The following is a 27878-nucleotide window of genomic DNA, read 5'->3' as shown; positions in this document are numbered from 1 at the left end:
ATAATCTAATCACAATAAAACAAACAAAAAAAGGCATTATTATATTGACAAAAAACAAAATCAGTTAGTTGACATATTTACCTTGCATTCAATCTCTGCTTGTTTACGCTTTGCTTCACTTAATTGAGTAAGGAGTCCTTTGTTCTGTGCAGAAAGATACTGCACTTTCTCCTGTAGGCTAATCACCTCTTGTTCTGCTCTTCGAAGATGGTTACTATTGATCTGGTTCTAATAATCAGAAATATAAATACTGAGACTATAGATACAAGACCTAAAAATTAAAAAAAATTACCTATCCATTTTATACCATAACATTATTAAAAATGTTACTAGTTATAGGTCACTGTTATTCAACAAAATCAACATTAAAAAATAAGATAAAACTGCCTTTAAAATCAAGTCATTCAAGGCTGAGGCGGGCGGATCACGAGGTCAGGAGATCAAGACCATCCCGGCTAACGCGGTGAAACCCCGTCTCTACTAAAATTACAAAAAAAAAAATTAGCCAGGCATGGTGGCAGGCACCTGTAGTCCCAGGTACTCGGGAGGCTGAAGCTGGAGAATGGCGTGAACCCAGGAGGTGGAGCCTGCAGTGAGCAGAGACTGAGCCACTGCACTCCAGCCTGGGCGACAGAGCGAGACTCTGTCTCAAAAAAAAAAAAATTAAAAATAAATAAATAAATAAATAAAATCAAGTCATCCAAAGGAATGCATACTGTCAATATTAGAGACTTTCAATATAGCTCAATATACCATTTATACAAAAAATAGCTGTAAACTATAAAAATTCTTATACACAACTTGAAGGTATTCCTTTCTAAGATTGGCAATGGGAGTACAAAGTGGATAGATACAGGAATGGTGAGTTTAATTCCTCTTTCCAGTTCCAGAAAGAAAGCACAAACCAGTCAAAAAGTACCATCATGGCCAGGGCAGTGGCTCATGTCTAATCCCAGCATTCTGGGAGACCAAGGTGGGCAGATCACTTGTGGCCAGGAGTTTGGGACCAACTTGGCCAAAATGGTGAAACCCCGTATCTACTAAAAATACAAAAATTAGTCGGGCATGGTGGTGCACGTCTATAATCCCAGGTACTTGGGAGGCCGAGGCACAAGAATCACTTGAACCCAGGAGGCAGAGGTTGCAGTGAGCTGAGATCACGCAACTGCACTCTAGCCTGGGTGACAAGAAGACTCTGTCTCAGAGAAAAAAAAAGGAAAGAAAAAAAAAGGTACCATCACTATTTATTGGGCTGTAAACTTGATGTCACACAATACGGCATATGTGTATTTCTACATGTTCTCAATGTCTAGCACAGTCTCTTTTTATGAAGCACAGATTTTGAATCCTGGTTTTAATATTTGGTCATTAAGCAAACAAGCTAGTATCTCTGAGTCTCTATTTCCTTATTTGAAAAATGCATATAAAATAGTTTCTATTTCTCAGTTTGGTGTCTTCAGAATTAAATGAGATAATATGCGTAACAGGTCCTAATATGTAGCAATAAATGCTAGCTGTTTATTGTATTATAATTACAGAATGTGCTAAAAAAAACATATAGACCTTGAACTAACATGAGGTAGTTTTCACACTCAGGTATGACCCAGCCAGAATTCTCTCAACCCTAAATTATTCTATCAGAGGCCTGAAAGAAATAGTAGGGACTTTCGTAACAGAAAGAAGTAAAAATCTAACTTCTCATTTAACAGTTCTTAAAACTTGGCCAAGTTATTTAATCCTACCAAATTTCAGTAGAGATAGTACTACTTGCCTTTTGAGGCTATGTTGTGAAGATTAGATTATGGGAGAAAAGTTTATGAAAGCAGTCTCACACAATCATGTCATGTCATGTCACGTAATTTCATTTCATTTTTTTTTGAGACAGTCTCACTTTGTTGCCCAGGCTGGAGTGCAGTGGCACGACCTTGGCTCACTGCAACCTCCACCTCCTGGTTCAAGTGATTCTCCTGTCTCAGCCTCCCAAGTAGCTGAGATTACAGGCACCCACCACCATGCCCGGCTAATTTTTGTATTTTTAGTAGAGACAGGGTTTCATCATGTTGGCCAGGCTGGTCTCGAACTCCTAACCTCAAGTAATCCGCCCACCTCAGCCTCCCAAAGTGCTGGGAGATTACAGGCATGAGCCACTGCACCCGGGAAATTTTAGATACTTAATAAATGTTCAATTGTTGCCATTATTATACCTACTTTACCTCGCCCTATGAAAAAGACTCCCCTCCAGTTTTAATGAAAAAATGTAGATCATCTAATAGATGTAAGCTCCAAAACTTTCAACCACTTAGAACTTTCTTCATCTTTACTTTTACTTTACTTGTCTTCCTGTAACACATACTCTAGTTGTTCTCATTCTCTCTCTCTCTTTTTTTTTTTTTTTTTTTTTTTAGATAGGGTCTCACAGGAGCTTGCTCTGTTGCCCAGGCTAGAGTGCAGAGGCACAATCATAGCTTACTTGTAGCCTCAATCTCCCAGGCTCAAGCTATCCTCCCACCTCGGTCTCCTGAATAGCTGGGACCACAGGCATGTGCCACCACGCCCAGATAATTTTTTTTATTTTTAGTAGAGACGAGGTCCTGCTATGTTGCTCAGGCCAGTCTTGAACTCCTGAGCCCAAGTGATCCTCCCATTTTGGTCTCCCAAAATCCTGCGATCACAGGCATGAGTCACTGCACCTGGCCTCTTTCTCATTTTGAATCAACAAATAAGTCTGTCTACAAAATTAACTAAACTTCTTAGTACCATATTCAAAATGTATCACAGCCTCTTTTTACTGTCTTACCTGCTACCATTAAAACAAATAACTACACTTCAGAGGGACCCATCTTTGACATAAGCTGCAAATAATGTCCATAGATAAAACCCTTCCCTGCATCCCTGAACACAAGACCATAATTCAACATTATGGTTGATAAATAATACACATAAAACCCAAGAATTGACCCTGAGTGAGAGACAGCAGACAGAAAAAATATATTTTAAGAACTCTAGAGATAATTATAGGACTTTACATAACATAGGTTATGTCTAAAATTACAGTATTAATGACATAAAAGGAAGATGCCAAAACATAAGCAAAGAACAAGTCACTATCAAAAAAACATTACGCAAATCAGAAAAATAACCAAAGAAAATTTCTATAAATACAGCCACTGAATTCAATGAATGGGTTAGATTGGAGATTAGCTATACTGAAGAAATAATTAGTGTCCCAGAAGAGGTAATTAGACACAGAAAAGAGAATAAGGTCCAAAATATACCTAATATGGGTTGCAGGATAAAATATAAAAAACAGTGAGATATGATGGTTTAAGAGACGGTAATAGTTGAGAATTTTTTACAATTAAACCAAACACCACATATTCTCACTCATAGGTGGGAACTGAACAATGAGATCACATGGACACAGGAAGGGGAATATTACACTCCGGGGACTGTTGTGGGGTTGGGGGAGGGGGGAGGGATAGCGTTGGGAGATATACCTAATGCTAGATGACGAGTTAGTGGGTGCAGCGCACCAGCATGGCACATGTATACATATGTAACTAACCTGCACAATGTGCACATGTACCCTAAAACTTAAAGAATAAAAATAAAATAAAATAAAAAAATAAATCCAAAAAAAAAAGAAATAAAAGATATAAATCTACAATTTAGGAAACACAACTAGCTCCAACCAGGATAAAAACAAATAAATCCCCACCAATATATACTGTAACAAAACTTAGAATGCTAAAGAGGCAAATCAAGGGAAAAACCGAAATCTATAAAGGAAGGGTAATGAAATGTCTAGCAGATATTTCAATGGCAAAAATTCATAATGCTTAAAAAAGAATCTTCACCCTATAGTAGTATACTGAGCTAAACTATCATACAAGAAAGAAAAGTAAATTTATTTTAAGAAAGTGGGCCGGGCGTGGTGGCTCACACCTGTAATCCCAGCACTTTGGGAGGCCAAGGCAGGCGGATCACAAGGTCAGGAGATCGCAACCATCCTGGCTAACACAATGAAACCCTGTCTCTACTAAAAAAAAAAAAAAAAAATTAGCCAGGCGTGATGGCGGGCGCCTGTAGTCCCAACTCGGGAGGCTGAGGCAGGAGAATGGCGTGAACCTGGGAGGCAGGACTTGCAGTGAGCCAAGACTGCGCCACTGCACTCCAGCCTGGGTGACAGAGTGAGACTCCGTCGCAAAAAAAAAAAAAAAAAAAAAAGAGTGACAGATTTAGAATGCAGGATGGAAACCAGAAACTGTCAAATATAAGAAGAGAGAGCAGCCTGTAGTCCCAGCTACTTGGGAGGCTGGGGCAGGAGAACTGTTTGAGGTCAGGAGCTTGAGGCTGTAGTGAGATACGATGGAGCCTATGAACAGCCACCGCACTCAAGCCTGGACAAAACAGTGAGACCCTATTTAAAAAAGAAAAAAAAATTAAACAGAAAAAAAAGAATTCAGAGCAAAAATAATTGACTAACAGGTGAACAAATCCAGATAAGCTCTGACTCCATAAAATAATAATAATAATATCTAGTAGTTTGGAGGTATTAAAAGATGTACAATAATAACTTGTAAGACAGAAGAACACATGAAGTTATTCACAGGCCCTTCTAAATGTTTGGAAAGGATACAGAGATGATGACTAACTTTAGACTTTGTTCACCCAGGTAAGCATTTTCAATTTTTTTCAGGTAGCAAACATTAATAGAAAACAAAAGGAATTATAAGAGTCAAACCAGTACAGAGAAAGTGAAAGAAAAAACTAAATCCAATAAAAAGGAGGAAAGGAAGAAAAAAGGAACAAAAAAGAAAGAAACCAAAAGTACCAAACAAAACAATCACAAATACATCATAATCAGGACTTTTGATTTGTGATCTGGGATGCAGAAGGTCAAAGAACTGTTCCTACCCTTCCAATGAAAAAAGAAGGAAGGCCAGGCACAGTGGCTCATGCCTGTAATCCCAGTACTTTGGGAGGCCGAGGCGGGAGGATCACTTGAGGTCAGGAGTTTGACACTAGCCTGGCCAATATGGTGAAATCCCTGTCTCCACTAAAAATACAAAAATTAGCTGGATGTGGTAGCATGCGCCCGTAGTCCCAGCTACTCAGGAGGCTGAGGCAGAAGAATCGCTTCAACCCCGGAGGCGGAGGTTGCAGTGAGCTGAGATCGCGCCACTGCACTCCAGCCTGGGTGACAGAATAAGACTCCATCTCAAAAAAAAAAAAAAAAAGCCAGCCAAACTAAGTTCAAACCCGGAGCCTTCCAGGAGAGATGCAATGGGATTTAAGCACTTTCTCACCTGGGGCAGATACGGCCACAAGCTAAGAATGATACAGCTAGAATAAATATCAAACTGGTGGAAGCTAAGTATTGGCTGTCTAGACAGTGTGAAGGTTCAGGAGGCAGCAGACTTAGAGTCTAAGTTCACAAACTCTTGCACACTTTTCTTCAGGTACCCCAACGGGTACACACACAAAAGACTGGTGAGTCTTGAGAAAGAAACCTTCATGGTACAGGACTCAGGAAGGGGAATAGCAGTCACTATAGGAAGGCGCTAAACCTTGCCTGTCTCCTCTAGGGAATATATGCTTTCATCTGTGTGGATCAGAGCCAAGAAATGCTGCTGTCTTTGGGGCACTGGTGAAAGCCATTGCATCTTGGGGAAGGGGCAGAACTGCGTTTTGTGCCTAGTACTACATCTGGGGTGGGCAGGAGCACTAAAGACCAAATACACCAGATCAAAAGACATAATGAAGCCTAAGACTGAATTTATTTATTTATTTAATTTATTTTTTTCTTTGAGACAGAGTTTCACTCTTGTTGCCCAGGCTGGAGTGCAATGGTGCGACCTTGGCTCACTGCAACCTCTGCCTCCCAGGTTCAAGTGATTCTCCTCCCTCAGCCTCCCAGGTAGCTGTGATTACAGGCATACAGCACCACGTCTGGCTAATTTTTGTATTTTTAGTAGAGATGGGGTTTCACCATGCTGGTCTTAAACTCCTGACCTCAGGTCATCCACCTGCCTCAGCCTCCCAAAGTGCTGGGATTACAGGCGTGAGCCACCACGCCCAGCCATTTATTTTTTTTTAATTTAGAAACAGGATCTTACTTTGTGGCTTAGGCTGGAGTGCAGTGGTGTCATAGTTCACTACAGCCTCAAACTCCTGGGCTCAAGCGATCCTCCCACCTCGGCCTCTCAAGTAGCTGGGACTACAGGCACATACTACCACACCTGGCTAATTTTAAAAAATTGTTATACAAGACAGGGTCTCACTATGTTGCCCAGGCTAGTCTCAAACTCCTGGCCTCAAGTGATCCTCCTGCCTGGGCCTCCCAAAGTGCTGGGGATTATAGGCATTAGCCACTGTGCCTGTCTAAGACTGAGGCTTCATCAGAACAATAGAAAACACTGTTGCCCCTCCAACTCTTCTGTAATAAGTAACAAATGGAATACTGCTGAAGACAGACCCTTTTAAAATGTTATGCAAAGGGAAGACCTAAAGACACAAAATCCCTCTGGCAAACAGCTCCTACTCTAAAAATAAGGTATTACTAAGGGAAAAATAAGGTATTGCTAAGGGAATTTGAAGCCTATGGTGCACTGATGATACCACAGAAACAACAAACCTCAAACTCAACCCATCTCTGGACTATATTAACTTGAATCTCCCACATTAAAGGCCTAGCAGAAGGAAAAATGTGCCCATTTCCAGGCAGAAAAACTATTTGACTCTGTCTGCAGTCCTACACAAGATATCCAGCTTTCAACAAAAAAATTACAAAGCATAGGAAAAGGCAAGGAAAAACAAAGCACTCCCAAAAGACAAAGCAATCAACAGAACCAGCATTACATATGGCACAGATGTTAAAAATATCTGTGATGGTTGATACTAAGTGTCAACTTGATTGGATTGAAGGATATAAAGTATTGATCCTGTGTGTGTCTGTGAGGATGTTGCCAAAAGAGATTAACATTTGAGTCAGTGGGATGGGAAAGGCAGATCCACCCTTAATCTGGTGGACACAATCTAATCAGCTGCCAGCGAATATAAAGCAGGCAGAAAAATGTGAAAAGGAGATACTGGCCTAGCCTCCCAGCCTACATCTTTGTCCCGTGCTGGATGCTTCCTGCCCTCAAACATCAGACTCCAAGCTCTTCAGTTTTGGGACTCGGATTGGCTCTCCTTGCTCCTCATCTTGCAGACGGCCTATTGTGGGATCTTGCGATCGCGTAAGTTAATACTTAATAAACTCATATATATATATATATATATATATATGAGTTATATATATGTATGTGTATTATATATAATATACATGTATTTTATATGATATATATATATATCCTATTATTCCTATATATATCCTATTAGTTCTGTCCCTCTAGAGAACCCTGACTAATATAGATTTTGGTACCAGGAGTGGTTCTAGAGGAACAGAATATTAAGGATGGAGTTCTTTCATTGGTTTGGGGGTTTCTGGAGTTGGCTGCTTAATATGGTAAGACCCAAAAATGCTAAGGACTCTACTTCTAACAGTATGGAGCACACTGATAGTTCTTGGCATGAACTGTTTAAAGAGAGTTACGCAAAATAAATGCATTTGACACTCCTGATTTACTATTTGTGAGAGGCAAGCAGTTTAGTGACTCTATACATAATACCTTTGACTATATGTGGAGAACCAAGGAATGTAATGAAGTTGGTTGGTTGCTCCTAAGTTCACTGGACAAATTGATGAAAGAAAATGATGAATTCAGGGATTCTGTCCCCCTGCTTCAGAAGCAGATACTAAGCCTCAAATCTGCTAAGATTGCCCTGAATGAGAGTAGACAGTCACAAGCTCTTCATGCGAGTGGCTGACCTGCAACGAAAGATGCATGCACAGCCTTGCCAGGTGTCTACTGTTAAAGTGAGGGCATTGATTGGAAAAGAATGGGACCCTAAAACTTGGAATGGGGACGTGTGGGAGGACCCTGATGAAGCTGGGGACATAGAGGTTTGTAAACTCTGATGAACCTTTTTTGTCAGAAGGAACAACTTCCCCATCCCCAGTAGTGGAAACAACCCCTCCCCAACCCATGCTGCCATCAGCCTTTCTGCCTCTGTCTGAGGAGATGAACCCTGCGCTGCTTGAGGCAACATTGATGCCCTCCCCTGAGGCAGTTGCCAGGCAAGATAATGTTGATTCTCCTCAGGAGCCACCCCCAACACCTGTTTGCTTGTAGACCTATAACTAAGTTAAAGTCTCAGTGGGCCCCTAGAGGGTGAGGTTGAGAGTGTGACCCATGAGGAGGTGTGCTACACTTGAAAAAAAACCGAGTTCTCTAATTTATATAAACAGAAATCTGGAAAACAAGCCATGGGAATGGATATTAAGGGTATGGGATAATGGTGGAAGGAACAGAGTTGGATCAGGCTGAATTTATTGATTTGGGCCCACTAAGTAGGGACTCTGCATTCAATGTTGCAACTCGGGGAGTTAAAAAAGGTTCTAATAGTTTATTTGCTTGGTTAGCTGAAAGACGGATTAGAAGATGGCCCACTGTGAGAGAGATGGAAACGCCTGATCTCCCTTGGTTTAATGTAGAGGATAGAATCCAAAGGCTTAGGGAGACTGGGATGGTGGAGTGGATTAGTCACTTTAGACCTACTCATCTCAGCTGGGAGGGTCCAGAAGACATACTCTTGACCAATGCCTTTTGAAATAGATTTGTGAGGGCAGCACCTGCATCTTTGAAGAGGCCTGTAATTGCTCTTCTTAGTATGTCAGATCTAATGGTGGGAACCGCAGTTACTCAACTACAAAATTTAAATACAATGGGAATAATTGAATACTGAGGTGCCAGGGGCCAAGTGGCAGCACTCAACCATCAAACGCAAGGTAGGCGTAGCTACTGTCATGAACAGCAGCGGCAAAGCAGCAATCAGAATAGTCTGACTTGTGTAGAGCTCTGGCATTGGCTAATTAATCACGGTGTTCCTAGAAGTGAAATTGATAGGAAGCCTGCTGCATTCCTACTTAATTTATACAAGCAGAAAACTTCTAGGTCAAATGAGCAAAATACTAATTTGAATTATAAAAACAGAGATTCATGGCCCCCATAGGTGAATCACAGCAGAGACCTCCAGGATTTTGGAGCGAGACCCTGCCATCTTCTTCAGATAACTACTCTCCTTTTGAGAGACAGCTGTTGGCCTGTTACTGGACTTTGGTGGAAACTGAACCATTGTTCATCATAGTCATGAAGTGACTATGGGTCATCAAGTCACCACGCGACCTGAACTGCCTATCATGAACTGGGTGCTTTCTGACCCATCTAGCCATGAAGTGGGTTGTGCACAGCAGCACTCCATCATCAAATGGAAGTGGTATATACGTGATCAGGCTTGAGCAGGTCCTGAAGGGACAAGTAAGTTTCATGAGGAAGTAGCTCAAATGCCCATGGTCTCCACTCCTGCCACCCTGTCTTCTCTTCTCCAGCCTGCACTGATGGCCTCATGGGGAGTTCCCTATGATCAGCTGACAGAGGAAGAGAAGACCAGGGCCTGGTTCACAGATGGTTCTGCACAATATGCAGGCACCACCTGAAAGCGGACAGCCACAGCACTACAGCCCCTTTCTAGGACATCCCTGAAGGACAGCGATGAAGGTAAATCTTCCCAGTGGGCAGAACTTCGAGCAGTGCACTTGGTTGTGCACTCTGCATGGAAGTAGAAATGGCCAGATGTGTGATTATATAATGATTCATGGGCTGTAGCCAATGGTTTGGCTGGATCGTCAGGGACTTCAAAGAAGCATGATTAGAAAATTGGTGACAAAGAAATTTGGAGAAGAGGTATGTGGATGGACCTCTCTGAGTGGCCAAAATCTGTGAAGACATTTGGATCCCATGTGAGTGCTCACCAACGGGTGACCTCAGCAGAGGAGGAGTTTAATTATTGAGTGGATAGGATGACCTGTTCTGAGGACATCACTCAGCCTCTTTTCCCAGCCACCCATCGTCGCCCAATAAGCCCATGAACAAACTGGCCATGGTGGCAGGGATGGAAGTTACACATGGTCTCAGCAACATGGACTTCCACTCACCAAGGCTGACCTGGCTACAGCCACTGCTAAGTGCCCAGTTTCCCAGCAGCAGAGACCAACACTGAGCCCTCGATATGGCACCATTCCTCGCGGTGATCAGCTAGTTACCTGGTGGCAGGTTGATTATATTGGACCTCTTCCATCATGGAAAGGGCAGAGGTTTGTCCTCACTGGAATAGACACTTACTCTGGATATGGGTTTACCTATCCTGCATGTAATGCTTCTGCCAAGACCACCATCTGTGCACTCACGGAATACCTTAAACACCATCATGGTATTCCACACAGCATTGCCTCTGACTAAGGCACTCACTTTATGGCCAAAGAAGTGTTGCAGTAGGCTCACGTTCAGGGAATTCACTGGTCTTACCATGTTCCCCATCATCCTAAAGCAGCTGGATGGATAGAATGGTGGAATGGGCTTTTGAAGTCACAATTACAATGTCAACTAGGTGACAATACTTTGCAGGGCTGGGGCAAAGTTCTCCAGAAGGCCATGTATGCTCTGAATCAGCATCCAACATATGGTACTGTTTCTCCCATAGCCACGATTCACGGGTCCAGGAATCAAGGGGTGGAAGTGCAAGTGGCACCACTCACCATCACCCCTAGTGACCCACTAGCAAAATTTTTGCTTCCTATTCCCTCAACATTAATTCTGCTGTCCTAGAGGTCTTAGTTCCAGAGGGAGGAATGCTACCACCAGAAGACACAACAACGACTCCATTAAACTGGAAGTTAAGATTGCCACCTGGACACTTTGGGCTCTTCCTACCTTTAAGTCAACAAGCTAAGAAGGGAATTACAGTGTTGGCTGGGATGACTGACCTGGACTATCAAGATGAAATCAGTCTGCTAATCCACAACGGAGGTAAAGAAGAGTATGCATGGAATACAGGAGATCCATCAGGGCATCTTAGTATTACCATGCCCTGTGATTAAGGTCAATGGGAAACTACAACATCCCAATCCAGGCAGGACTACAGATGGCCCAGACCCCTCAGAAATGCAGGTTTGGGTCACTCCACCAGGAAAAAAAACATGACCTGCTGAGGTGCTTGCTGAAGGCAAAGGGAATACAGAATGGGTAACGGAAGGTTAGTCATTAATACCAGATACCACTACGTGACCAGCTGCAGAAACAAGGACTGTAATTGTCATGAGTATTTCCTCCTTCTTTTGTTAAAATCATGTTTGTGTATGTATACATTTGTACTAAGAAAATATATTTCATCATGTGACATAAGATTTATTGACTTCATATCAGCATTTAAGTACTGTTAACTTTATGTAATAGTATTTGAGTCAGGGATTGGTGTATTTCCGGGTGTATAAAGGATAGTTGTATTATGTTAGGCATAATTATTACCTCATTATTGTCTTTATTTGAAGATTATGTATGATCTCAGGAGATGTGCATAGGTTCAAGTTCAAGCTGAAAAGGGGTGGACTTGTGATGGTTAATACTGAGTTAATATCCAAGATCAATACAAAGTATTGATCCTGGATGTGTCTGTGAGGGTGTTGCCAAAAGAGATTAACATTTGAGTCAGTGGGCTGGGGTAGGCAGATCCACCCTTAGCTGGTGGGCACAATCTAATCAGCTGCCAGTGAATATAAAGCAGGCAGAAAAATGTGAAAAGGAGAGACTGGCCCAGCCTATATCTTTCCCCCATCCTGGATGCTTCCTGTCCTTGAACATTGGACTTCAAGCTCTTCCGTTTTGGGACTTTGACTGGCACTTCTTGCTCCTCAGCTTGTAGGCAGCCTATTGTGGGACCTTGTGATCATGTAAGTTAATACTTTAAATAAACTCCCCTTTATATATATCCTATTAGTTCTGTCCCTCTAGAGAACCCTGACTAATACAACATCTGACAGAGAATTTAAAATAACTGTGATTAATATGCTAAAGGCTCTAAGGGAAAGGTGAAAAACAAAGATTAGATAGGTAATAGCAGAAAAATGAAAACTATGAGTCAAAAAGAAAAGCTAGAGATGAGCTGGGCACAGTGGCTCGTGACTGTAATCCTAGCACTTTGGGGAGGCTGAGATGGGAGGATCACTTGGGCTCAGGAGTTCGAGACCTGGGCAACACAGTGAGACCTTTTCTCTTTGAAAAAAAAAATTTTTTTTTTTTGTTAAAGAAAAGCTAGAAATGAAAAACAGTAACAGACATAAAGAATGCCTTCAGTGGCTCATCAAACAACTTGACAAAGCAATGGAAAGAATGAGTGAACTTAATTTGTCGGTAAAAATGTTTTAGTCAATGGAAACTGAAAACACAGAGAAAAATGATAGGGGCAAAAAGAACAGAGCAACCAAGAGTTGTTAGACAACCTTGAACAATCTAACACATGTATAATTGAAACCCCTGAAGAAGGGAGCATGAGAAGAATACTTGAAGAAATAACAACCAAGGGCCGGGCGTGCTGGCTCACACCTATAATCCTAGAACTTTGGGAGGCCGAGATGGGTGGATCACCTGAAGTCGGAAGTTTGAGAACAGCCTGACCAACATGGAGAAACCCCGTCTCTACTAAGAATACAAAATTAGCCAGGCGTGGTGGCACATGCCTGTAATCCCAGTTACTTAGGAGGCTGAGGCAGGAGATCATGGCTTGAACCCAGGTGGCAGAGGTTGCGGTGAGCTGAGATCACACCATTGCACTCCAGCCTGGGCAACAAGAGTGAAACTCCATCTCAAAAAAAAAAGGAAAGAAATAACAACCAAGAATTTTCCAAAATTTATGGCATACACAAATCTATAAATCAAAGAAACTCAGAGAAAAAAAAAAAAAAGAGAGAAAAAAAAACCAGATCTAGGTATATCATATTCGACCTGCTACAAACAAAGAGAAAAGCTTGAAGGCAACCAGAGGAAAAAATACATTACATGTTGAGGAACAAAAATAAGAATTACAACAGAGTCCTGGCTGGCATGGTTTCTGACAAGAAGATAGCAGAGTGATTTAAAGTGTTAAAAGAAAAAAACTGTCAAGGCAGAATTCAATATCCTGCAAATATATCTTTTAAAATTGAAGAAATAAACATTTTATCAAACAAAAACCAGCACTAAAGGAAATGATAAAAGAACTTAAAGCAGAAGAGATAAGATACCAGACAGAAACATGGATCTGCACAAAGAGTGCTGAAACAGAATATCTTGAAGGAAAAACACATTTCATTAAAAGTTTTTCAATTTCTATGAAAGAAAACTTTAATGCAAAATTAGTAGCATATATATTTGGACAATATGTAAAATGTATGACAATTTCACAAAAGAGGTAGAAAGATTTGAAAATACACTGTTGTAAGAGCCTTAGATTACACATGAAGTGTATAGTTATTTATTCATTTATTATTATTTATAATTTATTATTTGAAGGTAAACTCTATTTATTGTAAAACCACGAACAACCACTAAAAAAACTCTTGAAAGATGTATAAATAAATAAGTCAAATGTGAAGATAAAAATGGAATCACAATAAATATCTAATAAATCCAAGAGAAGGTAGAAAAAAAGAAACAAAGAAACAAAGAACAGATGGAATAAACAAAATAGCTAGCAAGGTGACAGATATCAATCCAAGTAAAATTACAAAACTGAGACCAAACATGACAGCAAAAGAAACTATGAGACTAAACTGTTTTTAGTTTTTTGTTTTTCTTTGAGATGGAGTCTTGCTCCGTCACCCAGGCTGGAGTGCAGTGGCGTGATCTTGGCTCACTGCTGCAACCTCCACCTACTGGGTTCAACCGATTCTCCTGCCTCAGCCTCCCAAATAGCTGGGACTACAGGCATGTGCCTGTAGAGATTTTTAGTAGAGATGGGGTTTCACCGTGTTGGCCAGGCTGGTCTCAAACTCCTGACCTCAGGTGATCCACCTGCCTTGGCCTCCCAAAATGTTGGGATTACATGCGTGAGCTACTGCACCCAGCCAGTTTTTATAGCTTTATTGAGATATAGTTCACACATTATAAAATTGACCTCCCTCAAGTGTACATATATTCAGTGGTTTTTAGCCTATTGAGAGTCGAACAATCATTTATCAGACTGCATTTTAAAAAGTACCCATCTATATGTTGTTTATCAGAGATATAAACACATAAACTGAAATTAAGATGGGAAAAAATGTAGTACAATTTATCTTAAGAAATCTAAATCAAGGCAGGGCACGGCGGCTCACGCCTGTAATCCCAGCACTTTGGGAGGCCAAGGTGGGTGGATCACAAGGTCAGGAGTTCAAGACTAGCCTGGCCAACATGGTGAAACCCCGTCTCTACTAAAAATACAAAAATTAGCCAGGCGTGGTAGTGGGCGCCTGTAATCCCAGCTACTTGGGAGGCTGAGGAGGAGAATAGCTTGAACCCGGGAGGCAGAGGTTGCACTGAGCTGAGATCTGGCCACTGCACTCCAGCCTGGGTGACAAAGCAAGACTCCGTCTAAAAACTAAAAATTAAAAAAAAAAAAGAAATCTAAATCTAAAATATTAAAAACCTGAATCTAGCAATGGGAATGTGTTGTATCTCTATGTGATCTACAGCACAAACATGTTTTTAGTATTTTGATAACTGTACCTCAGTAGAAGTGGCTTGCTTTGCAATCCTTTGTACTTGGTTTTACGCATTAAAAAATATTATTTTAAGAAGGGGTCCACAGGTTCCAGACTGCCAACAGTGTTGATGGCAGACACAAACACAAAAATGGTAAGAACCTTTGTACTTAAGAAACTCTTGAAGATACACACAAGGAAACATAAGCAAGAATGTTCAGAGTAGCACTGTTTGCAAGAGCAAAAAGGAGAATGGATCAATAAATTGAGGTATAGTCCCTGACAGACTTTTCTAAAAGTCCTTAAAATGACAGAACTGGAGTTACATGTATAAACATGGACAAATTTCTTAATCTAAATACATGGGTGTTTGATATAATAATCTTTAGATTACTACACACCACCACCATTACCCTATACTGTTTTTATTTATTTATTTTTCATTTATCAATGTAAAAATTTCATGGATTACCACCAGTCCAAATACTGGCATTTAGGAACCAGTGACTATTACCATCCTATTACCATCCTGCTTCCAGCAAAATCCATCCAAAATCACACTTATTAGTCAGCGATGGTATTAGGCACAATACAAATTCCTTAGGAAATCTTTCTCCAAACCACCTAGTTGAAATTAATTTTCCCCTCCTAGTCTCCATAGCAATTCCTATCTAACTCTCTACTTACCAAATTTCTGAATTATATTAAATATAGTCTATGCATACCTGATTTCTCAAGTGTAAGTCCTTTAATGGCTGAGACAGTGCTTTGTGTTTCACAAGTTCTCAAAATCATGTCTACTGGATTTGATTTATTCACCTCTACCCACTGTGAAATAAATCCTCAACAATGGCTTAAAAGCTGTGTTTTCATCTTTAGTATCTATACTAAAATAAAATCTGATTATAAAAATAAAACTTCCCATTGTAAAACTTAAGATTTCTACTATTCATAATCTCAATAGTACCTCTTCCTATTTTAATTATACTGAATAAAATAACGTGTGGAAAGTATTTTATATAGAATAATACAAGAAAAATATAAGAAAATAACTGAACAATGCAAAACAAGATATATTTATTCTGAAGAAATTACATATTCATGTTACCATGTTTGAGATTATGATCATTTTGCACTGGAATACAGAATGATGTATGAGTTAAGTATGCCCCCTACTGACTGAATAAATACTTTAAAAGCCAAAAAACAACATTCACAGAGTATAAGAATATGGTCCAAACAAATGTACCACATGAAAACCAAATGTGCCTTTACCATGCAAATGGGTTTCATAAAAAGACCTTTGCAGATCTTAAGTATATTTAAGATAGAATTTATTGGAGAAAAGAGAGACCTGAGAAGAAAGAAGGGCAATTTTGAATTCACTGCCCAGGGTCACCACATTAAACAACTTTAGGAAGCATCATTCACACTATAGTATACATCCGTGGTTCCCAATTGGGGCAATCTGCCCCCCCGGGGACATTTGGCAATGTGTGCAGAAACATTTTTGGTCATCGCAACCTGAGGTAGGAGAGCCGTTACTGGCATCTAGTGGGTAGAGGCCACGGATGCTGCTAAACATCTACAACGCACGGACCAGCTCCGTAAAACAAAGTATCTTCTAGCCAAAAATGTTAAAAGTGTTGAGGTTGAGAAATTTTGCTCTGCATGGTGTTCCTTCTCAAGTCATGCAACAGGGCAATGCTATGAGTTTTACCCAAAAAAGTCAAATAAAATTTGACTTCCTTGAACTTTGTTGAATGGGTCAAAGAAGGATTAAATCTCTGAAATCCAATATAGTAATTTTTTGCCACCTTCATTTGGGCTAGAAAACTGCGGTCTACACAGTTTCATATCTTTACCTTTTATCTCTGTTCTAAGGATGATACAATCTGTGCACAAACCCTTGATCAGCTAATGATACTTTTTAAAGATACTGGGCTTTCCCATCATACCTGTGTTTCCATTTCCATCATCCTTTGTTTTATTTCTCTTATTTCTGCTTGTGTTTCAGCTTCTCTAAGTCGAATGGTCATCAGTTCATCTTGTAACTCATTCATAGCATTTTTCTTGGGTGGGTCTTTCCATCTCCCAGTAGTACGAGCTAAGTGGCGCTAAAGCATAAAAAATTATATTGCAACAAATACTCTCAGTATCAAAATAAGAGCTAATATTACTGAGCGCTTATTTCAGGCCTGTGATATATAAAACACTTTCCACACATTATTTTATTTAATCCCCAGAAAATCCTATTAATCAGGCACTATTATCATCTGAATAAAAGGGTTTCATAAAAAGACCTTTGCAGATCTTAAGTATATTTAAGATAGAATTTATTGGCCAGGTGCAGTGGCTCTCACACCTGTAATCCCAGCACTTTGGGAGGCCAAGGCGGGCAGATCACCTGAGGTCAGGAGTTTGAGATCAGCCTGGCCAACATGTTGAAACCCTGTCTCTAGTCTCTACTTCAAAAAAAAAAAAAAAAAAGAATTTATTGGACAAAAGACAGACCTGAGAAGAAAGACAGGCAATTTTAGAATTCACTGCCCAGGGTCACCATATTAAACAACTTTAGGAAGCATCATTCACATTATTGCCATTATTGGTTCCCAACTGGGGCAATTTTGCCCCCCCAGGGGACATTTGGCAATGTGTGTGGAAACATTTTTGGCTTTTCACAGGTAAGAAAATGAACACTGTGATTAAGTAACTTTAGGAGGATCACACACAGCCAGTGCAGATCTGGGATATAAACTCAAATACAGTTCAAATTTTTTTCTCTATATACTGAGGATTAATTCTTGAAAAGATTACAATTTTCACCGTAATTTTTTTAATGACAGATTTTTCATATTATCTTCAATGAAATCCCAATACATTAGGAAAAAAATGGGGCCATTAAGGAAGGAATGTTAGAAGTTAAGGGCAGTGTTTCTCAAAATATCTGTGATAAAAGACAAGTTTTGTCTTTTTTGTTTTAAAATTTCAAGTTTATTGCAATCTGATACTTTGTCAAAACATGTTTTAAAAAAAGGCATGACAATGTCAAGGCCTAATTTCAGTCCTTACATAGAATATGTATTTTGTTCCTTGTCAACATTTCCCTCATACATGAATAAATTTGTGGTCACATACCAGATAAATGTCATTTATCTGGTGAGGTAACTAAGTTACTAATTTATACATTAAATTCATAATGTTGTCACCCTTCTGGTGTTTCACACTAACCAACAATGGACTTCATATCAAAGTTTAAGACAAAATACGTATTATATAGAACACTTTCACAGTTTGCAGAAAAAGTTACACAAGGCACAATGGTACAATGACAAAAATATTATCTGATGTCTACTATATCTTTTATTTTATTATAAGAATTAAAGAGGGAGAAACAGCTTAAGTGCACTTTCAGTTTACAAATACTCTCAATTTTGACATTAAACAGGGTCTCTCTCACTTTAAACTCATCTACTGTAGGTCATCAGGTACTTCAAACTCTTACAAATTGGATATTTCGGTTTTACTCTCTTTTAAAAAAGCACACAAAATATATTAATATACCTGCCAGTGTTCCTCTAAATCCTTGACTTGCTGTCTAAGTTCTTTCAAACCCATAATGGCTTCTGCTTCTCTAAGTTTCACAGCAATGAGTTCTTCCTGAAGCCTTGCAATATTATTCTCATCAGGAAGGGAGTTATTCCTCTAAAGAAGAAGAAAATTTAATTTGGGATTTTTAAATTTAAGGAATAAAATACAGCACACACAACAGCTATTGTGTTCCACACTTAAACGGATTTAATTTTATACAGCTATACTGAAACATAATTCACAAACTATGAAACTCACCCTTTTAAAATACACAAGAGCCAGTGGTTTTTAGAGTATTTACAGGGTTGTTTAAACATCACCATGATCTAATTTCAGAATATTTTTATCATGCAAAAAAGAAAACCTATACTCATCACCAGCCGTTCTACATTCTCCACTTCCCCAGCCCCTGGCAACCACCAATCTACTTTTTGTTTCCATGAATTTGCCTACCTGGACATTTCTTATAAGTGGAATCATATGTATTTATAGCTTTTTGTGACAACCTTACTTCACTTGGAACAATGTTTTCAAGGTTCAATCTTTTTTTTAATGCCAAATGATATTCCACTGTATAGATATACCACATTTAATCTATTTATTCATCAGTTAATAGAAATTTGGGTTGTTTCCACTTTTTGACTATTATAATGTTGCTATGAACATTGGTGCAAAAGTTTTTGTGTAGACTTAGGCTTTCCATGTTCTTAAGATATACTTAGGAGTAGAACTGCTGGCTCAGATGGTAATTGTTCTATGTTTAACTTTTAAGAAACTGCCAAACTTTTCCAAAGCAGCTGTACTGCTTTTCATTTCCACTAGCAATGTATGAGGGGAACTGCACTTAATTTTGAGAACACAGAAATCTAACTCTGATTTGTTAATAAAATACTAATCAGAGTTATGGAGCAACAGGATTAAAATTTTTTTCAATATGGCAATAAACTTACTAACTTCTGATCAGGACTCCAGATAAAGCATGAACATCATTTACTTTTTAAATATTCATAGAAAATAGTAGTCCAAAATCTGTTTTTGTTGTATTTCCTCAGCATGTTATTTTTGAGAGAGGCATCAAATCTCTGTGTATTAGTCACTATTTACATCAAGTCAAGAAATTAATACAAATTAAACAATTTACCAATTGATTCAAATGAAACGACTGAAATTAACTTGATTCATGGATACAAGGTTTATTTATATTTTTCTGTAAGTTATTGGGGTACAGGTGGTATTTGGTTACATGAGTAAGTTCTTTAGTGGTGATTTGTGAGATTATGGTGTACCCATCACCCAAGCAGTATACACTGCACCTTATTTGTAGTCTTCTATCCCTCACTCCCCTCCCACTCTTCCCCACAAGTCCTCAAAGTCCACTGAATTATTCTTATGCCTTTGCGTCCTCATAGCTTAGCTCCCACATATCAGTGAGAACATACGATGTTTGGTTTTCCATTCCTGAGTCACTTCACTTAGAATAATAGTCTCCAATCTCATCCAGGACACTGCAAATGCTGTTAATTCATTCCTTTTTATGGCTATGTAGTACTCCATCATATATATACATATATACACCAGTTTCTTTATCCACTTGTTGATTGATGGGCATTTGAGTTGGTTCCACGATTTTGCAATTGTGAATTGTGCTGCTATAAACATGCGTTTGCAAGTATCTTTTTCAAATAATGACCTTTTCTTCCCTCTGGGTAGACAGATACCCAGTAGTGGGATTGCTGGATCAAATGGTACTTCTACTTTTAGTTCTTTAAGGAATCTCCACACTGTTTTCCATAGTGGCAGTACTAGTTTACATTCCCACTAGCAGTGCAGAAGTGTTCCCTGTTCATTGCATCCACGCCAACATCTACTGTTTTTTGATTTTTTGATTATGGCTAATCTTGTGGAAGTAAGATGGTATTACATTGTGGTTTTGATTTGCATTTCCCTGATCATTAGTGATGTTTAGTATTTTTTCTTTTTTTTTTTTGAAACGGAGTCTTGCTCTGTCGCCCGGGCTGGAGCGCAGTGGCACAATCTCGGCTCACTGCAACTTCTGCCTCCGGGGTTCAAGCAATTCTCTGCCTCAGCCTCCCGAGTAGCTGGGATTACAGGCGCCGGCCACCATGCCTGGCTAATTTTTTGTATTTTTAGTAGAGACAAGGTTTCATTATCTTGGCCAGGCTGCTCTTGAACTCCTGACCTTGTGATCCACCAACCTCGGCCTCCCAAAGGGCTGGGATTACAGGCGTGAGACACCGCACCCAGCCGATGTTTAGTACATTTTCATATGTTTGTTGGCCATTTGTATATCTTCTTTTGAGAATTGTCTATTCATGTCCTTAGCCTGCTTTTTGATGAGATTGTTTTCGTCTTACTGATTTGAGTTCGTTGTAGATTCTGGATATTAGTCCTTTGTCACATGTATAGATTGTGAAGATTTTCTCCCACTCTGTGGGTTGTCTGTTCACTCTGCTGACTGTTCCTCTCTCCGTGAAAAAGCTCCTTAGTTTAATTAGGTCCCAGCTATTTATCTTTGTTCTAATTGCATTTGATTTTGGGTTCTTGGTCATGAAATCCTTGCCTAAGCAAACGTCTAGAAGGGTTTTTCCAATGTTATCTTCTAGAATTTTTATAGTTTCAGGTCTTAGGTTTAAGTCCTTAATCCATCTCTTAAGTTGATTTTTGTATAACGTGAGAGAAGAGGATCCAGTTTCATTCTCCTACATGTGGCTAGACAATTATCCCAGCACAGGGATACAAGATTTAGATCAATTTCCTACCATATTAAAAGATAAAAAGGATACAGGGTAGCCCAGTATCAAACTTCTCTGGAGAGTTACCAAGAGATCCAAAATGAGGCCGTAGGGAAAGCTCCCTAGATAAAAAGGTAAACTGAGGTAACATTGAGATTTCAAGGCCTGATTCTATGAAATTTTCTATCTCTAAATATTTCACGGTACACATGCAAATTTTTGCTCATAGGGATGATGAAATGAAGTTATTCTCACCAATTACACTTTCTTATAATGGACTTTAAATATTTTCTCAATTGAAAACCAAAAATTTACTGCATATTCATTTAAAAGACTGCTGGAAGCAGAAAAAAAGAGGATGCTGCAGGAAGAAATTACCATAGGAAGCATGCTACCTTTCAAATTCCTTTCTACTTTATAACATGAAAAACAACACAGCCACTTAGGAAATCCATTTTTGAATGGAACCCAAATACACTTCTATCAAATATTCAAAATCTTTCTAATTGTAAGACACAGATTCTGCTCTAAATCATGTAACCCAGAATACGCCTAAGTTAAAGACCAAATATTCTGTTAGCCAATTCTTTCAGCATTCTTGCTGGCTTTTTTTCTCAACGAATCGAGATAATACATTATCCAGAAATATAAAAATAGGAAGGAGCTTTCTAGCAAAATTATTCCATTACTGATTCTAGTTACACTTGTTCTGTTTCATTAAGAAAATAGTTAAAAACACCTGAGACTGTTATGTCCATTATCTATCAGGCTTTTGGATTCAGCAGGTAGCTATTACCTAAGAGTAAAAAGGAACAAACGACACAGAGCCCAGGCCACCAATAAATTTACAGATAAGGAAACAAGAGATTCGGAGTTTGTAATCTAGAACTTTTAAATCTGAAAGTTATAAGAAACCTGAAGTTCTTCTATTCCCATTACTTATCTCATCTTTGATGTTCTTTAATATCCTTGAAAAGAAGTTAGCTTCTGTAAGTACATTCAGGCTAAAAGGAACTTCCTACATATCCTGAGGTAACTTGTTCTAGATTGGACAGTTCTAACAACTACACTCAGATGAAATTTTCTTTTTTTTTCTTTTTTTCTTTTATTATACTTTAAGTTTTAGGGTACATGTGCACAATGTGCAGGTTTGTTAAATATATATACATGTGCCATGTTGGTGTGCTGCACCCATTAACTCGTCATTTAACATTAGGTGTATCTCCTAATGCTATCCCTCCACCCTCCCCCCACCCCACAACAGGCCCCAGAGTGCAATGTTCCCCTTCTTGTGTCCATGTGTTCCCATTGTTCAATTCCCACCTATGAGTGAGAACATGCGGTGTTTGGTTTTTTGTCCTTGTGATAGTTTGCTGAGAATGATGGTTTCCAGCTTCATCCATGTCCCTACAAAGCATATGGAACTCATCCTTTTTAATGGCTGCATAGTATTCCATGGTGGATATGTGCCACATTTTCTTAATCCAGTCTATCATTGTTGGACATTTGGATTGGTTCCAAGTCTTTGCTATTGTGAATAGTGCCACAAGAAACATACGTGTGCATGTGTCTTTATAGCAGCATGATTTATAATCCTTTGGGTATATACCCAGTAATGGGATGGCTGGGTCAAATGGTATTTCTAGTTCTAGATCCCTGAGGAATCGCCACACTGACTTCCACAATGGTTGAACTAGTTTACAGTCCCACCAACAGTGTACAAGTGTTCCTATTTCTCCACATCCTCTCCAGGACCTGTTGTTTCCTGACTTTTTAATGATCACCATTCTAACTGGTGTGAGATGGTATCTCATTGTGGTTTTGATTTGCATTTCTCTGATGGCCAGTGATGATGAGCATTTTTTCATGTGTCTTTTGGCTGCATAAGTGTCTTCTTTTGAGAAGTGTCTGTTCATACCCTTCGCCCACTTGTTGATGGGGTTGTTTGTTTTTTTCTTGTAAATTTGTTTGAGTTCATTGTAGATTCTGGATATTAGCCCTTTGTCAGATAAGTAGATTGCAAAAATTTTCTCCCACTCTGTAGGTTGCCTGTTCACTCTGATGGTAGTTTCTTTTGCTGTGCAGAAGCTCTTTAGTTTAATTAGATCCCATTTGTCAATTTTGGCTTTTGTTGCCATTGCTTTTGGTGTTTTAGACATGAAGTCCTTGCCCATGCCTATGTCCTGAATGATACTGCCTAGGTTTTCTTCTAGGGTTTTTATGGTTTTAGGTCTAACATTTAAATCTTTAATCCATCTTGAATTAATTTTTGTATAAGGTGTAAGGAAGGGATCCAGTTTCAGCTTTCTATATATGGCTAGCCAGTTTTCCCAGCACCATTTATTAAACAGGGAATCCTTTCCCCATTGCTTGTTTTTGTCAGGTTTGTCAAAGATCAGATAGTTGTAGATATGTGGGATTATTTCTGAGGGCTGTTCCATTGGTCTGTTCTGTTCCATTGATCTATATCTCTGTTTTGGTACCAGTACCATGCTGTTTTGGTTACTGTAGCCTTGTAGGATAGTTTGAAGTCAGGTAGTGTGATGCCTCCAGCTTTGTTCTTTTGGCTTAGGATTGACTTGGCAATGCAGGCTCTTTTTTGGTTCCACAGGAACTTTAAAGTAGTTTTTTCCAATTCTGTGAAGAAAGTCATTGGTAGCTTGATGGGGATGGCATTGAATGTATGAATTACCTTGGGCAGTATGACCATTTTCACGATATTGATTCTTCCTACCCATGAGCATGGAATGTTATTCCATCTCTTTGTATCCTCTTTTATTTCATTGAGCAGTGGTTTGTAGTTCTCCTTGAAGAGGTCCTTCACATCCCTTGTAAGTTGGATTCCTAGGTATTTTATTCTCTTTGAAGCAATTGTGAATGGGAATTCACTCATGATTTGGCTCTCTGTTTGTCTGTTATTGGTGTATAAGAATGCTTGTGATTTTTGCACACTGACTTTGTATCCTGAGACTTTGCTGAAGTTGCTTATCAGCTTAAGGAGATTCTGGGCTGAGATGATGGGGTTTTCTAGATATACAATCATGTCATCTGCAAACAGGGACAATTTGACTTCCTCTTTTCCTAATGGAATACCCTTTATTTCCTTCTCCTGCCTGATTGCCCTGGCCAGAACGTCCAACACTATGTTGAATAGGAGTGGTGAGAGAGGGCATCCCTGTCTTGTGCCCGTTTTCAAAGGGAATGCTTCCAGTTTTTGCCCATTCAGTATGATATTGGCTGTGGGTTTGTCATAAACAGCTCTTATGATTTTGAGATATGTCCCATTGATACCTAATTTATTGAGACTTTTTGGCATGAAGGGCTGCTGAATTTTGTCAAAGGCCTTTTCTGCATCTATTGAGATAATCATGTGGTTTCTGTCATTGGTTCTGTTTATATGCTGGATTACATTTATTGATTTGCTATGTTGAACCAGCCTTGCATCCCAGGGATGAAGCCCACTTGATCATGGTGGATAAGCTTTTTGATGTGCTGCTGGATTCGGTTTGCCAGTATTTTATTGAGGATTTTCACATTGATGTTCATCAGGGATATTGGTCTAAAATTTTCTTTTTTTCATTGTGTCTCTGCCAACTTTTGGTATCAGGATGATGCTGGCCTCATAAAATGAGTTAGGGAGGATTCCCTCTTTTTCTATTGATTGGAATAGTTTCAGAAGGAATGGTACCAGCTCCTCCTTGTACCTCTGGTAGAATTTGGCTGTGAATCCATCTGGTCCTGGACTGTTTTTGGTTGGTAAGCTATTAATCATTGCCTCAATTTCAGAGCCTGTTATTGGTCTATTGAGAGATTCAACTTCTTCCTGGTTTAGTCTTGGGAAGGTGTATGTGTCGAGGAATTTATCCATTACTTCCAGATTTTCTAATTTGCATAGAGATGTTTACAGTATGCTCTGATGGTAGTTTGTATTTCTGTGGGATCATTGGTGATATCCCCTTTATCATTTTGTATTGCGTCTATTTGATTCTTCTCTCTTTTCTTCTTTATTAGTCTTGCTAGGGGTCTATTTTGTTGATCTTTTCAAAAAACCAGCTCCTGGATTCATTGATTTTTTGAAGGGCTTTTTATGTCTCTATTTCCTTCAGTTCTGCTCTGATCTTAGTTATTTCTTGCCTTCTGCTAGCTTTTGAATGTGTTTGTTCTTGCTTCTCTAGTTCTTTTAGTTGTGATGTCAGGGTGTCAATTTTAGATCTCTCCTGCTTTCTCTTGTGGGCATTTAGTGCCATAAATTTCCCTCTACACACTGCTTTGAATGTGTCCCAGAGATTCTGGTATGCTGTGTCTTTGTCCTCATTGGTTTCAAAGGACATCTTTATTTCTGCCTTCATTTCGTTATGTACCCAGAAGTCATTCAGGAGCAGGTTGTTCAGTTTCCATGCAGCTGATCGGTTTTGAGTGAGTTTCTTAATCCTGAGTTCTAGTTTCATTGCACTGTGGTCTGAGAGACAGTTTGTTATAATTTCTGTTCTTTTACATTCGCTGAGGAGTGCTTTACTTCCAACTATGTGGTCAATTTTGGAGTAGGTGTTGTGTGGTGCTGAAAGAATGTATATTCTGTTGATTTGGGGTGGAGAGTTCTGTAGATGTCTATTAGGTCCACTTCGTGCAGAGCTGAGTTCAATTCCTGGATATCCTTGTTAACTTCCTGTCTCATTGATCTGTCTAATGTTGACAGTGGGGTGCTAAAGTCTCCAATTATTATTGTGTGGGAGTCTAAGTCTCTTTGTAGTTCTCTAAGGACTTGCTTTATGAATCGGGTGCTCCTGTATTTGGTGCACATATATTTAGGATAGTTAGCTCTTCTTGTTGAATTGATCCCTTTACCATTATGTAATGGCCTTCTTTGTCTCTTTTGATCTTTGTTGGTTTAAAGTCTGTTTTATTGGAGACTAGGATTGCAACCCCTGCCTTTTTTTGTTTTCCATTTGCTTGGTAGATCTTCCTCCATCCCTTTATTTTGAGCCTATGTGTGTCTTTGCACGTGAGATGGGTTTCCTGAATACAGCACACTGATGGGTCTTGATTCTTTATCCAATTTGCCAGTCTGTGCCTTTTAATTGGAGCATTTAGCCCATTTACATTTAAGGTTAATATTGTTATGTGTTAATTTGATCCTGACATTATGATGTTAGCTGATAACGAGCATATTTTGCTCATTAGTGGAAGCAGTTTCTTCCTAGCCTCGATGGTCTTTACAGTTTGGCATGTTTTTGCAGTGGCTGGTACCAGCTGTTCCTTTCCATGTTTAGTGCTTCCTTCAGGAGCTCTTTTAGGGCAGGCCTGGTGGTGACAAAATCTCTCACCATTTGCTTGACTGAGGAGGATTTTATTTCTCCTTCACTTATGAAGCTTAGTTTGGCTGGATATGAAATTCTGGGTTGAAAATTCTTTTCTTTAAGAATGTTGAATATTGGCCCCCACTCTCTTCTGGCTTGTAGAGTTTCTGCTGAGAGATCAGCTGTTAGTCTGATGGGCTTCCCTTTGTGGGTAACCCGACCTTTCTCTCTGGCTGCCCTTAACATTTTTAAAACTTCATTTCAACTTTGGTGAATCTGACAATTATGTGTCTTGGAGTTGCTCTTCTTGAGGAGTATCTTTGTGGTATTCTCTGTATTTCCTGAATTTGAATGTTGGCCTGCCTTGCTAGATTGGGGAAGTTCTCCTGGATAATATCCTGCAGAGTTTTCCAACTTGGTTCCATTCTCCCCGTCACTTTCAGGTACACCAATCAGACGTAGATTTGGTCTTTTCACATAGTCCCATATTTCTTGGAGACTTTTTTCATTTCTTTTTATTCTTTTTTCTCTAAACTTCTCTTCCCGCTTCATTTCATTCATTTGATATTCCATCACTGATACCCTTTCTTCCACTTGATTGAATCGGCTACTGAGGCTTGTGCATTCGTCATGTAGTTCTCGTGCCGTGGTTTTCAGCTCCATCAGGTCCTTTAAGGACTTCTCTGCATTGGTTATTCTAGTTAACCATTTGTCCAATCTTTTTTCAAGGTCTTTAACTTCTTTGCCATGGGTTCGAACTTCCTCCTTTAGCTCGGAGTAGTTTGGTCGTCTGAAGCCTTCTTCTCTCAACTCGTCAAAGTCATTCTCCATTCAGCTTTGTTCCGGTGCTGGTGAGGAGCTGCGTTCCTTTAGAGGAGGAGAGGCGTTCTGCTTTTTAGAATTTTCAGTTTTTCTGCTCTGTTTTTTCCCCATCTTTGTGGTTTTATCTACGTTTGGTCTTTGATGATGGTGACGTACAGATGGGGTTTTGGTGTGGATGTCCTTTCTGTTTGTTAGTTTTCCTTCTAACAGTCAGGACCCTTAGCTGCAAGTCTGTTGGAGTTTGCTGGAGGTCCACTCCAGACCCTGTTTGCCTGTGTATCAGCAGTGGAGGCTGCAGAACAGGAGATATTTGGTGAACAGCAAATGTTGCTGCCTGATCGTTCCTCTGGAAGCTTCGTCTCATAGGGGTACCCGGCCGTGTGAGGTGTCAGTCTGCTCCTACTGGGGGGTGCCTCCCAGTTAGGCTACTCGGGGGTCAGGGCCCCACTTGAGGAGGCAGTCTGTCGGTTCTCAGATCTCAAGCTGCGTGCTGGGAGAACCACTACTCTCTTCAAAGCTGTCAGACAGGGACATTTAAGTCTGCAGAGGTTTCTGCTGACTTTTGTTTGGCTATGCCCTGCACCCGAGGTGGAGTCTACAAGGGCAGGCAGGCCTCCTTGAGCTGCAGTGGGCTCCACCCAGTTGGAGCTTCCTGGCTGCGTTGTTTACCTACTCAAGCCTCGGCAATGGCAGGCGCCCCTGCTCCAGCCTCGCTGCCGCCTTGCAGTTTGATCTCAGACTGCTGTGCTAGTAATGAGT

The 27878-nt window shown here is 39.7% G+C and overlaps 1 protein-coding gene across 14 annotated transcripts in view; it reads right to left on the bottom strand.

The window, feature by feature from the left end:
- Window positions 1-27878, bottom strand: part of EVI5 (ecotropic viral integration site 5) — a 277795-nt gene that overhangs the window by 100701 nt on the left and 149216 nt on the right. For all 14 annotated transcript variants that reach the window (XM_063696986.1, XM_063697007.1, XM_063696981.1 and 11 more), the window contains 3 exons: window positions 18221-18361; window positions 16615-16773; window positions 82-228 (listed from right to left, as the gene is read on the bottom strand). In XM_063696986.1, coding sequence (XP_063553056.1) covers window positions 82-228; window positions 16615-16773; window positions 18221-18361 — 447 coding nt within the window. The remainder of the gene's footprint in view (window positions 1-81; window positions 229-16614; window positions 16774-18220; window positions 18362-27878) is intronic.

The sequence above is a fragment of the Gorilla gorilla genome, chromosome 1 (assembly GCF_029281585.2).
Source record: "Gorilla gorilla gorilla isolate KB3781 chromosome 1, NHGRI_mGorGor1-v2.1_pri, whole genome shotgun sequence".
Classification (NCBI taxonomy): Eukaryota; Metazoa; Chordata; class Mammalia; order Primates; family Hominidae; genus Gorilla; species Gorilla gorilla.
The sequence above is the reverse complement of the archived record's forward strand: the minus strand, read 5'-3'. Positions and strand labels throughout refer to the sequence as shown.